This window comes from Erpetoichthys calabaricus, chromosome 3 (assembly GCF_900747795.2).
Source record: "Erpetoichthys calabaricus chromosome 3, fErpCal1.3, whole genome shotgun sequence".
NCBI lineage: Eukaryota > Metazoa > Chordata > Cladistia > Polypteriformes > Polypteridae > Erpetoichthys > Erpetoichthys calabaricus.
In genome coordinates this window covers 250408826-250423139 of record NC_041396.2, presented here as the reverse complement: position 1 = coordinate 250423139, position 14314 = coordinate 250408826, and the positions used below count along the sequence as shown (strand labels likewise).

The following is a 14314-nucleotide window of genomic DNA, read 5'->3' as shown; positions in this document are numbered from 1 at the left end:
AGTGTGTGCTTGGTGTGTGGGTGTGTTTGTGTGTGTCCTGTGGTGGGTTGGCACCCTGCCCAGGATTGGTTTCCTGCCTTGTGCCCTGTGTTGGCTGGGATTGGCTCCAGAAAAACAGACCCCCGTGACCCTGTGTTCAGATTCAGCGGGTTGGATAATGGATGGATGGATAATGTCAATCTGCTCTTATGTACACTTAGTATTTCCAACTTTGGCGTCACTTCCTGGTATTTATTTCTATGTAATCTAACATGTTTTAGAATTAACACAATTTTGCTCTAACATTGTTGGTTTAAATTGTGTCTTGATGCCTTGTGAAGAGGTGCCCTATGAAAGCCACTCTGTGAAGCACTGATGAACTGAAAATCGTTAAACTTGCTTCACTGTGCTTCCCGTCTTCTAGTTATCTTTGCCAGTAACCCAACAGTTTAGACTAAAGTTGGAAAGTCCACTTGCGTAACTGCGTACTTGCTAAAATGCGGGAATTAAATAGGCGGTGCCTCTAGCTTTCTTAAATCCGATCATAATACATTCACCGAGAGTTCATTACCTTAACCGGCTGATCGTCGCTCAGTCTGCAGGCGCGGGGAACTTGAAATCACCAACAGAGCGGATTGAAGATATACGGACAAAGGAAAAAGAAAATCAAAGTGCACAAAGGTAACCATGGGATAGACTGATAATCGCCTGTATTTCAAACAGAGATGTAGGCAGTGCTGCAGCGAGCATTGAAGAGGTTATAAGGTCCAGACAGAGGAAAAATAAAGTTTAACTCTTACCTCATCGATTTATCAAGCGGGAAAAGGCCAGCGAGACAGGGAATGGGAAAATTTAAAAAGAGACTGAGGTTGGAAATGCATGGTGAGCGCTCTGATTTCGCGCTACGCAGTTCCTCTTCATAGTTTAGCCCTCCAGTTGAAAAAGTGAGAGCGCAGAGCTTCGTGTGCATTAGCGGACTGAGCAAATCCATCCGTCTGTAATCCTGCAGCAGTGGTGTGAGGGAGAGGCAGCGCTGGACGGGAGCTGCGGGGCAGAGGAAATACTGACGGTTAGTCACATCTGTTTAATTTTTAAGTACAGAACTATAAACAGGTGTTCAGAACAACAAATGAAAGTACACGCTTAAAAATAATGGTTCTTTAATGGCGCTTTATGATTCTTAGGTGTGTGAATCCTTGCTTGACAAAGCACCATTCCATTTTGGGCATAGTTCTCTGGATATGAAGTTGGTTATTTTTGCTTTGAAGAACTAACTAATATATATTAGAAAAAACAAATAAACAAAAAAAACCAGAAAGTTTTCAAAACATAAGTTTTGAAATGGTTTTCTTTGGGAGAAAATACCTTATTAGTATAAATTTATTTGATTGTGAGGAAAGCAGCCACACGTTCTTATGAAAATATTGTTGAGTTTTGGGGATTTCCACTCATTTGCAGTATAAAGTGTCAAGAAAGTCTCCACACATAACACTGTTGGATCAACTAAATGAAATGATGTTACTTTTTTCCATTTAGTCAAATAAAGTTGCCCTAATTTAAACCACTGCGGTGGGCTGGCGCCCTGCCCGGGGTTTGTTTTTACTGCCTTGTGCCCTGTGTTATCTGGGATTGGCTCCAGCAGACCCCTGACCCTGTAGTTAGGATAAAGCGGGTTGGATAATGGATGGATGGATGGATGGATAATTTAAACCAAATGTGTACATCTAATGTACAACTTTCTTTGTGCATTAGCTGATTATAAAGTAAAAACACACCCAGTCACATCTTTTTTATTTATTTTTTTAAACTTTTTTGAGCACCGTCCATCCATATAGCAATACTCTCCAATAAACCTAATAAACAAAACCAACCCAGTCATCTAATTATCCAATTACATCAAACAGTATAATTAAAATATTATACTCTCCCGTCTTCACATGGACAATATATGCTCTTGTGATGTAGGGTGTATAATTAGTTTGCCAGATTATTGCAGACACACAAACCTAAAACTACTTTTGTAACAGTACAAATATTTGGCAGTTAAATATTTTTATGTACAAAGCTGTGGTCTTTGATAGACGTCGCACAAATGAGTGTAGATCCCTGAAACTCTTTGTAATATCTTTACAAAAAAGGTGCCCCCTTATGCAAATTAACTACACTTAAGCAAATTCGAAATATCTTGCCAAGAAAAATAACTGAAAACTGCATAATCATTCTGGAAAATATAGAAAAAATAATCACACTCTGTACCTCTATACCCTTTTTTTTCCAAATGGAAAATGTTACCCAAAAACCACCTGACTGGGGGGATCAGCAGCCTTACTTTGTGGCATTGTAATGCATATGATAAGCACATGGCTATGAAATTTGTTTGCTTTGTTTGAACGTAAATGAGTTGAATTACTATGACATCTGTCAAAATTAAGTTACTTGTATTTGAAACACAGAGTTTACAAGCAATCTCCTTTTCATTTGAACCAATTTAAAGTCAGTTTGTAATGGCAAATGTTCAACAAAAATAATTTGTTGACGTTAAAGAAAAATCTTAATTTTGAGTAAAGTCAACATAAGGTGATTAAGTAACGCTGATATATTCTTGAAATTATTTGTGTGATTGGCGCTGGTATTTAAAACAATGAAATCCAATTATTTTGTTTCCACCTAAATTATATTATAAACGTGACATCCAAGAAGTATAACTTAGTTGTAGCAGATTAGGACGCATAAAGCCATACAGTATGATAAATTTCAGTCAAGTAAATTAAATTTAATCGCAACATATCCCAAGAATTATTTTTTAGTACTTATGAAGCATCACAGATCGGGGAGGTTATGAAAGTACACAATTTGGGATAGTTTGACTTGATAATCTGGGAAATTTGTTGCACGCTCAATATCAGCAGAGCATGTTTTACTACTTCATTTGAGGACAGGAGCCTATATATTAATTACACTGTCTAGTGCAGTTGGTTACTTAGTAACGGCATTTAATATCGATGAGATTAGGCAGCTGGCTAATAAATGGTAAATGATTGCAAGCCTAATCGATAAGTGGAAATGCAACTTGTGCAAATTCAGGTTTGTTTTAATAAAAATCTTAATAATTCTAACTAAAATAATTTATATTGACCTGATTTATCATATTGCACTTAAAATATCTTACTGAGCTTGAGTTTGTTAATGTCAATTTATTTATATAGCACATTTAAAACAACATGCTGTGGCCAAAGTGCTTTACAATAATAGAATAAAAGAAAAAACAAATAAATAACATAAATAGAAATAAAAATATATGAACATAAATAAAAATAAAATAAATAATAAATAGAAGTGATGTTAAATAATCACAATGAGGAAACCATCAGTATTGCTGAAGGTCATGGAATGCAAGTAAATAGAAATGAGTCTTTAATCTTGTTTTGAACAGTTCAATTGCAGACGACTCTTTTATGTGATGAGGTAAAGAGTTCCAGAGGCGAGGAGCAGAAGCTGCAAAAGCCCTGTCCCCCTTGGTTTTACACTTGGTACGAGGGACAACAAGAGACAACTGACCAGAAGACCTAAGCACTCTGGATGGCTGGTGTAAAACACACAATTCAGATAAATAGGCAGGAGCAAGCCCATGTCAAGATTTAGAAACTAGCAACAAGATTTTAAAATCAATTCGAAAACTGACAGGCAGCCAGTGTAAAGAAGCTAAAATAGGAGAAACAGAGTCATACTTTCTTGCCCCAACCAGAAAGCGAGTGGCAGCATTTTGGACCAACTCTAACCTGTGTATCAGGGATTTGCTAATCCCAGTATACAGCGAGTTGCAGTAATCAAGGCGAGAAAAAGTAAAAGCAAGAGTAGCTTTCTTAAGATCCCTAGAAGATAAAAAAGGCTTGATCTTACCTAACAGACAAAGCTGGAAAAAGCAACTCTTGACTACAGAATTTACTTGTTTCTCAAAAGAGAGGTTACTGTCAAAGAGTACACCAAGATTGCGGACTTGAGGTTTGCAAAAGACAGAGAAAGAGCCGAGAAGTCCAAGACCAATTTGGGCTTTAGCTGATGGATCCACTATAAGCACCTCCGTTTTATTTTGATTCAGATCAAGAAAATTATTATCCATCCAGGATCTTAGTTCAGAAAGACAGTTGTGTAGTTAATTTATTGCAGAGGTACAGACAGGAATATAAACCTGTGTGTCATCAGCATAGCAATGAAAAGAAATGTTAAGTTTCCTAAAAATCACTCCAATAGGATGAAGGTATATAAAGAATAAAATATGACCCAAAATGGATCCCTGAGGAACACCATATTTAAGAGGAGCAGTAGACGAAAAAGAGGAATTTAAAGTCACTGAAAAGTGTCTACCAGTTAAATATGATGTGAACCAGTTAAGAGCAGCCCCTTTAAGCCCCACAAGATGTTCAAGCCGCATCAGCAGTATCTCATGGTCAATAGTGTCAAAGGCAGCGGACAGGTCCAGGAGGACAATGACCGCAGCTCCACCTGAGTCAGTAATAACAGAGATGTCATTGAATACTTTCAGGAGGGCCGTTTCAACACCATGAAAATGCCTAAAGCCAGATTGGTAGATTTCAAATAAATTATTGGAGTTAAGGTGATCAACCAATTGATTATAAATAATTGATTCTAGAATTTTAGCCAGAAATGGCAGGTGGGAAAATTGGCTAAAACTCCAGGATCTAATTCTGCCTTTTTTAGACAGGGACACACTGCAGAATGTTTAAAAACGTATAGAATCATTGATAATGGCTAGTAAAGATGGGCCCAAAACATCAAAGGCTTCCACTAAGAGACGTGGTGGAACAATATCGAGAGGGCTGGGAGCTGGTTTAAGGGTGTCAATAGGTCTTTTTAACTGTGAAAGTGAGACTAGATCAAAGGATTCTAAGACAATGCCCTGTTTAACAGTAGGAAGCTCATAGCCAGTTTGAACAATGCCACAGTGGATAGTATCAATTTTGCTGAAAAAGAATGATGGAAACTGCTCACATGAATGAACAGTGCTATTTAATCCCATCACAGAATGAGGATGAATGGCCGCATTAATTGAATTAAATAAGACCCAAGGATTCTTAGAATGACGGGATACTAAATCAGCAGAGAAATCATGTTTAGGTTTCTTAACAGCTGCCTGGAAATTGAATAGAGAAGTCCGAGTTTGAACTGCTTAGATCAATTATGTGGAGTTTGGCTTGTTACATATTCATTTTTGAGCACATATCATGATATTTCAGATCCTTTAATCTCCTTATATTAATAGTTTTAATGGCTGATGATGTTAAATGGTTCATCCATCTTTCTACTGAACTCTTCCTCTTAAACACAACAAGGCGATGCAGTGAATAGTGCTGCTACCTGATGCCCCGGGTTTGTAGTTTGCATATTAAAGTCATGCAGGTTATATTGACTGGCATCTCGAAAATACCCACTATAAGTGAATGGGTGTGCCTTCATAAAAATTCTATTTAATGCTTTATACTGTATATCCTGTAGTTATCTGTTTTTGTGTCCTATGCAAAAAATATTTGTATTCAATGTTACATTATTCTGTAAAGTGCCTTGAGCATCAGAACGGCTCTATATAAATAAAATGTATTCTTCTTCTTTTCCTTCCTATATGCTATTACTAGTGCTCTTCCAGGCTTAGGTCTTGTGGTGCACTTGATGGTTCTATAATAGACCCCTGCCCCCACCACGACTCTGGATTGGATTGGATTGGATTAAGCAAATTAGTAAATTGATAGGCTTTTCTCTAAACCAGTATCTTTCAATACAGAAGAATTTCATGAGAGACATGCAGACAATGGCTTAATTAACATTTTTGTCAGTAGACCTGTCAAACTTTGTAATGTTTTATTGAACCATCGGTGGCACCCCACAAGTCAGCTATTAAACTCTGACATGTCCATCACCTCTATGTATGCATCTCTCCACCCAAAACATAGCGGTGGACAAAAGTCCTCAGCATTCAATCAACAAATTCAGCAACTTGACTGAACTTTATTGTATTACCTCTTGTATATTTACTTCCTTACATTTTGTAATAGATATCAGCAAGTAAGAGTGAGCATGTGCATGTAATTTGGAAGTGATGACTGTTTTTCTTCTGCATGATAGCAATTAATTAATTATTACTTTCTTATAAACCAATATTAATACTTGATAATGAGTGTGAAAAATACTATATTAATTTTTACTGTTAAAAAGGTTAAAAAATAATTTTATTTGAAAGTGTTCAATTTGTGATTACATTTCATATAACCCTGAAAATGTGCAATTTGGAAGAAAAATTTGTAATTTTAAAAACTACAACAAGCAACAAGCTACAGCTGCATTCAGTTTGCCTACATACTGTCTCAGTTTCACTGGAACTGTCATTCTGGTTTGTGTTCATAATTTAGTGTGTGTGTGTGTGTGTTTGTGTATTTATTTAATGAACTTCTGACAAATGCTAAATTTCCCCCTTGGACAAATAAAGTCCGTCCTACCTACCTACCTACCTACCTACCTGCCTACTTACCTACCTACATATATACATACATGTCCATAAATATTTGCACAGAAACAACTTTTTTCTAATTTTGGTTCTGTACATTACCACAATGAATTTTAAATGAAACAGGGCCCTCAGAATTGACCTCAGGGCCCTGGACCTGTGAGGTGGCAGTGTTCTGTCAGTTCATTTCAATTGAATTTATTATTTTATGGAGTTCTTCTCATAAGACTGGCTCAAAGTGCCGCACGGATTGATAAATACGAAATAGTAACAATAAAATGAAACTCCCTGTGGCATATGCAGTAGATGCATACATACACACATCTGAACAAACAATGAGATACATTTTAAATATCTTGTAATAAGTGTGTACTGTCTGCTATAAGAGAAAGATAAAAAATCATCAACAGATAATCAAGTTTAAGTGTACTGCTACATTGAAATTCTCACTTCCAAGTCAGTGGGTGTATTGAAGGCTGGATTTGCAGAAGGATGCTAGGGAGGCTGACTCACTTGTGAGCAAAATTTGACAGCTAAATGGAACTTGTTAGCCAATGTTTGAAAGTTATCTCTACTTACCTTTAAAATAAACTCATAAGCAAATTCACTTTTAATACCCCCCACCCCCACCCCCACCCCATAGGACAACTCTTATCCAGCCATCAATTACTAAGTGGCAAGGCAAAAAGAAACAAAGGAACTGCATTTTGGTTTTTAAGAAAGCTTCTGTGTAGTATCCAGCATGAGATATCATGTTGGTATCAAGTTGAGTACTGTTTGATTGGGACCAAACTTCTGTATACTGTCTGATCTAAGTATTTTAAACAATTCAAGAATTGTGCATTTCATGTCAAGTGAATGATTTGTGGGTATGGACTATATTTTGGGGAGATGTAGTCTTTGAATAGCTAGACTAGCCTGACATCTTGTGGACTGTGGATGTTGAAATGTGTATTTACCACCATTGCTGTGTGCTTACCTTGCCCCTTGACTTTCCCAGGTGAATTCTTCTTGCTTGTTGGTTGTACAACACACTGACCAGACATGAATGGCTGCCAGGATAATATCACTTGCAACATTAGCCAAAGTTCTTCTTTAGTCAATGCCAGTCCGGAGACACGTTGCCCTGATGTGCAAGCTAATTTCCAGTTTGTCCTGTTTCCTGTGGTGTACAGCATTGTGTTTGTTCTTGGACTGGCAGGAAATCTCACTGCACTCTGGTACTTTATTAAAACAAGAAGCGCTACCCAGCCATCAAATGTCTTCTTGGTCAACTTATGCTCCATTGACCTGCTTCTAGCTCTGACACTGCCCCTGAAGATCGTCTATCATGCTTTGGGAAACAACTGGATATTTGGAGAGGCCCTCTGTAAGGTTGATGGATCTCTTTTTTTCGGCAACGTCTATGGCAGCTCCCTCTTTCTCATGCTTATCAGTCTGGACCGCTATGTGGCAGTGGTGCATCCTCTGTTCAACTTACGGATCCGCAAGCCAAAGTACCGCATCATTCTCTCCTGTGGGGTAAGTGTCAGAATCTTAAATGGGGAGGTTGAGCCACATTGAATCTGTGGGTTGTACTGAACAGAGTGAGAATAGCAGCTTAAACTGTATTTACAGTGGGATGGTAATATCCATGCATGCTAGCTTCTGGTGCCTGAAGTGCTTGTATTACAAGGTTCTGAAAGGCCAGCTTTCCCCTGTAATATTTTTGTTTTATTACACCCAGGTTCTGGTTTTAACAGTGTCTAATTTGCCAGGGCCGCATTCTAAAAATATGCTTTAGGCCAATCAGTGGTTCTAAAATGGCTTGAATATCCAGAACCCAACTTGCTAAACTCTTGGTAGTGATTAGCGATGAAAATCACACACATGATGTACCCACAGGGTTTCTTTCTAAAAATATGCCCCCAATTCCATACAGTCTTTGTACTTTAAACGTCTGAGGTACAGCTGAAAAATAAATGTAAAGTAACATCTTGCTGGCTAGCAAAATTTATTAAATTTATTTAGATAAAATTAATGGTAACATTTCAAAAACATTTTGACTCATTTCTATCAATTCCATATTGTTGTTTGTATATACAGTAGTACGTGTTTAAACACTACGTTCATATTCTGGTATGGTATGTTAGGCATTTACAACTAGACAGTAATGTTAGCTTTACTTTTAATTATTGTTTTGGATGTGCAGTCAGAAGTTGAATGTTGTTTAGCTTCACCAGTTGTATGTGGTCCTGCTGAAGTGGCATCAGTGTCAAGAGGCACATTTACTCTTTCATGTGTACTGACTATAGAAAATGATATCCCATACAGATTCTTTATTAACAGCAAAAAGATCTTACTTAGCGGGAGTTCCTTTTACCTCCCCACACAATTTAGAGTTCATCTTTTCGCAAACATAGCTGCCAGTTCTCCCAACCTCACTATTTCTATGTGACAGAATAACAGAGACCACACAAAGTCGTCCGAAATGCATTGTTCACGTTTACCACTAGTCCAATGATGTCATTGAATGCCAAAGTACAATCTGGTCTAACAGAATACTTTCCCTTGCAACTATAGACAGTTTATCCATTGTAACCACTGGCTTGCTATAATGTGGATGATGTTACCATGCTGCTATTTAAATCACCACCTCTGCTTTGAGCTTCATATTTATGAGGCGTTGGATTGGTTTAGAATTTGAACAGTCATTGAGCTGTCTTAATTGTCCCCACCCACATTTAAGCCAAATTAATTCACTGTTGAATCCAGACATATAATATTTATATACTTTATGTATGAATCTGGGAGAGTGCCGAGATTCTGAATTGAAAAAGCAAACAACATAGTGCATAGTGCCATGGATACACTGGCATCCCGGCTGAGGAACCCTGTTCCTTTGTCTGGCTGGGAGGCCGATATAATGGATTGTTTGGAGCAGAAGCAGGGTATTCCCTGATTTAGCTAGGAGATGCCAGCATAGTGGTAGAAACAGATAGACTGGTATCCATGCAAGGTAGTTCCTTTTGTGACTGAGAGGCTAGTATAATGCAAGGACTGTATAATGGGTAGAGCATCCCATCTTAGATGGATAGTCCTTCCATTCCCAGTCAAGAGACCAAAAGATATGAGGAACAGTGGGATACTGACTTCCATCTGTATGTCATTCCCCTGTACACTGGGTGGCAGCATCACTTTTGGCAAGCCCCATTTAGACACCCACAGGGCAGTTATGGGAGTTGTGGTTCCATAGGGCTGTCCTACTGGGTTTCATGGGTGCTGTCAGGGGGGTGCTCTCAGAAGTACAATCCTCTGTCCGAAGGTGGCTCCACCAAACCTGTAGATGCATTCTGGAACTATGATTCAGCAATGGAAGTACTCCTAGGTCAGGTTTAAAAGGGAGACCTCCACATCACTTGGGAAGTTGGAGTCTGGTGTGGAGGAGAGGCAAAGCTCATCAAGGAGGAGTGTAGGAGAAAGAAAAGAAAATAAAGACAAGAAAAGAGAAGTATATTGTAATGTGGAAGAAATATGTGACAAAGGCATTATCTGTTAAATAATGAACTGTTGCCTTTGTAGTTGTTGGGGGTAGTTGGTGCTCAGTTACACCTCCTAGTGACCATATTAAATGGCTTCTGTAGTAAATTACAGGATATCCTCAATGTGAGTTCAGACATACAGTACATGTATGTAATCATTTCCTGAATCTGCTTATTCTAATACAGGGTCATGGGCAGCTGGAATCTTCCCTGACAAAACTGTGTTCTAGGGTGTGAGTGAGTCATAGGTACAGACCAATCATTAACTCTATTACTGGACACAGTCACTCACACATGGCCCATACAGTCATGTCTTTGAGTTGTGCTAAGAAACTGGAGAAGCTAGAGGAAAACCAAGAAGATATTAGGTTAAAAAAACGTAAAAGGAATGGTCAGATTTACTGTAACATTTAAGTTAAATTGAGTTTTCTTGTACAGTATTTAAGAATGTCTGTTATGAGCTAGGAAAACATTCTTCACCTAAAGTACAAAAAATATGGCCGGGGAAAATGCAGTAACAACCAAAATAAATTTCAGAAGAATAATAGTGTGCAAACCAGGAACATGTGAGGCAATATCCATCCATCATCCAACCTGCTATATCCTAACTACAGGGTCACAGGTGTCTGCTGGAGCCAATCCCAGCCAACACAGGGTGCAAGGCAGGAAACAAACCCCGGGCAGGGCGCCAGCCCACCACAGGGCACACACACACCCCCACTAGGGACAATTTAGGATTGCCAATCCACCTTTATCTACATGTCTTTGGGAGGAAACCAGAGTACCCAGCAGAAACCCACACGGAGAACATGCAAACTCAATACAGGGAGGACCCGGGAAACAAACCCAGGCCTCCTAACTGCGAGGCAGCAGCGCTACCACTGCTCCACCATGCCGCCCATGTGAGGCAATATGTGAGGCAAAATTCTTAGCAGAAATCCTGGCAATCTAATATTTTTTCCCATAATAGTTAGTGCAAATGCTAATTTATTTGAAAGAGATTTAATCCAAAACTTGAATGATAATCTTACTTAGCAGTGTTTGTCAAAGTGATGTCACATGTCATGTTGTCTTGAAACACATGACTAACAATGAATTTGGTTGTCATTAACAACATGGCCACAATGATAAAAGAAAGCCCCAAATAGTGTCAGAATATTATCACAAATTAATCAATAAAAGTAATAACAAAAAATAATAGACTCAAAATAATTGAAACTAAACAAAACAGTTCTTTAAGGTGTAGAACGAAGCATCCACACATGTTAATTCAGTTTAACCAAATTAATGTCAGTGTAATAATTTAGAAAAAGTAATGACACCTAGAAATCTGAAGAACAGCACTGACAATTTCACCTCAGATTGAGTATTTCTTTCATGTACTCTTTGTTTTCTAATTTCTTGCATTACCTCTTGTTTCAGGATTAATTTTCCACCATAAATGCTATAAAATTCTGTTTTGAAGTTACAGGAGACTATGTTTTATGCTTTAAAGTTTTTCCTCAATGGTCATTTCTGTACTAATATCTTGTATTTCCCCATCAGGTTTGGATAATCCTGATTTGTGTGATCTTATATTTGACAATGAAAGGTCCACTTACAAGCACGTTTCCTGGAACTAACAACACTGCTTGCATGGAGAATTTCTCGCCAACCTCCTGGAAGGACAGGATCTCAGAAGTCAGCATATTGTCTGCAGTCATTGGCTTTTTCATCCCTTGTACTGTTATTGTAACTACCTACCCTCTGATTGCCTACAAACTTCTACACAGCTCCCCTTCCACTGAAGGGACTCGGGTATCATCTTTCCCCATCCGTACATCCCGTGTGAAAAAGAAGGCTTTGCGCACTATCCTAGTGGTCTTGACAGTTTTCCTGGTGTGTTTTGCTCCCTACCATATTATTCAACTAATTCACACCCTGAGACGAATTGGTGTCCTCTCTGGCTGCCCGCTCCTTCAATTCACGTACCAGGCCAGGAGGGTCACCATGGCCTTGACTAGTCTTAATTCATGCTTGGATCCCTTAATCTATTATTTTGCATCGGAGAACTTCAAGCTTAAGATTCCCTGCCTCCGAAATTTGAATGTCAGACACATTACCAGCAGTTTGGCATTCAGTTCTGGGAGGCAGCAGTATACAGTTACATCAGGTTCACTTACTTGAGCAAAAACTTTGGAGATCTGGACTGAATATGTGCAGCATCTTGCAGCAGTATGAAGGTGTGACAAGTACATGACAAACAAGGTGTAGATGGTCCATTAAAGGAGCAGAGAAAGGCAGTTGCAGAAGGTTCTGAAATCAGGTCAAGTCTTGACATTATAGCCTTCTCACTAGACTGTGTTTTATAAGCTTTAATGTGGCTGGACTATAAGCAAATTATCTCTGATATACTGGATCTATGTGATATAGAGTATATAGCATATGCCAATATATGATAGCAGAAGGAAATCATTTCCAAACAAAAGATGTTCTCTTGCCATTCTAGGGCATCAGTATTGTCTGACTGGCTAATCCCTTGTTTCAAAAACATTTTCAGGGTGGTGGAAACTTACAATATTCACGTTCACATGTGATGTGAAAGACTCTCAAGAGGAATTTGAAGAATGAATTTGCTCAAAAAGGTCTCAAATAAATGCTGAACAAATGAATTCCACTAAAACTTGACTACCTGAGTCTTTGAATACAATGTCAGCACTGGAGATCACCAATGTAAGACCCATACTGCTGTTGCCTAATGGCTTGTACTGAAAAGTGATGGACACGCAGAGCCATGAATCGACTAAGGAGGAAGGAGACAGTGGTCTGTCAGATGTAGATTATTGTGGCAGAGTGGATAGGAGGAGTTTTCCATTAGCATTGCAATATGCACAATAATACAGTGATATGTTTACTTACATGTGAATTCATGTACACAAAAAGGAAGAACAATTTAAAATAAAAAGAAAAAAAATGAAGTGATTGTAAAGATTTTAATTTTTAATTAATTAAGGTGTTGGGCGGATAGTATGTGCTCAGGGGTGAGGGTTCTTCTTTTTTTTTCTGCCAGTTCATTCCTAACTGCTGGTCCTTAATTGATGTAACCTGGTTGATTCCTTCTGATAAATCAAACAAATGTTCTTGAAATCAGGTTACTTTAACTCATTTGTGTGTTACAGACAGAAAGTTAAACCAAAAATATTACCAGCTGTATAAATGGCTAAAAACAGCTATGACCTTTAGTAGACTTTAAAAAAAACAATAGTTTACAAAGTATTGTACATATAATCTAGACAGCCATATAATCGTGTTCAAGAGCCTGGGACTGTCTTCATGTCAGGGCCTGTGGATGTTTACATTCATAGACTACTTAACGGAAGCCAATGGAGGATAAAAGTAGTATATCTCCAGAGATACATTGGACCTTGATTGCATTTCTGAAATAGCCAGCTGTGAAAATGGATAATTGTTCTGTTCTTTTCCAACAATGGTCAGAGATACAAAAATTGTAATTGATGCTACAGTTGGAGGAATAGCAGAAACTGAAGAGCAATAAAAGCAATTCAAGAAGATTGGGGCAAGCCTCAGAACTGAGCAAACACTTGGAAAATACAGTTCAATGTAGAAAATTGCAAAGTGCTACACATGGGCAAAAGGAACAGCAACTGTAAATACCAGATGGGAGACGCCATCCTACAAGAAGCAACCTCTGAAAAGGATGTAGGGTCTTTTGTTGTCACAATATTTTAATAATCTAATTAACTAGGGGCTTTGCACCCTGCTCGCTTTTCTTGCCAACCTCCCCGGCCTGCGCTATGCAGCAGTCACTTCACGTCTCTGCCACTTGCGTATGTGGATTTCACTTTCACCAAACAACAAATCTTTTAATTTTCGTGGATACGCCTCTTCATTGGGAAGAAACACTAATTTTCACTGATGGTAACACAAATTAGACGACCTAAAAATCTCCGACTTAAAGTTTAAATCCAAACAATATATTCTTTTCACTGTTCCGTTATTTCACCAAGTAATAATTTCCATTTGTTTGTGCTAATGCGATCTTTACTATCAATTTTTTGAGACTTTCAAATTTTAGTACTTTCATTATCTCTAACCTGCTCTGCATGTGTATCGTGCCAACGTTTTTAAACCTCTTTACGACGTTCTACTTTGTCTTCTACTCTTTGTCTTTTATTTCCGGCCCTGGGCGTGCTTAAATCTCTTGTCTCACGGGATGTGAAAGTATCTCTCTGAAAAAGTCACGTCTTGTCCCAGGCTAAAAAGTTTCATCTCGTCCCAGGATTTTTTTTATTATAAT

At 38.2% G+C, this 14314-nt stretch overlaps 1 protein-coding gene across 2 annotated transcripts; it reads left to right on the top strand.

The window, feature by feature from the left end:
- The first annotated feature begins 246 nt into the window (after window positions 1-246).
- LOC114648774 (lysophosphatidic acid receptor 6-like) lies at window positions 247-12969 on the top strand. 2 transcript variants are annotated; one of them, XM_028798019.2, is made up of 3 exons: window positions 247-660; window positions 7497-8017; window positions 11563-12969. In XM_028798019.2, the coding sequence occupies exons 2-3, from the start codon at window positions 7541-7543 to the stop codon at window positions 12181-12183; spliced, it is 1098 nt and encodes a 365-aa protein (XP_028653852.1). In that variant the 5' UTR covers window positions 247-660; window positions 7497-7540; the 3' UTR covers window positions 12184-12969. The 2 variants fall into 2 exon arrangements, with proteins under 2 accessions (XP_028653852.1, XP_028653854.1); XM_028798021.2 differs by lacking the exon at window positions 247-660 and adding an exon at window positions 844-1048.
- The last annotated feature ends 1345 nt before the right edge of the window (window positions 12970-14314 follow it).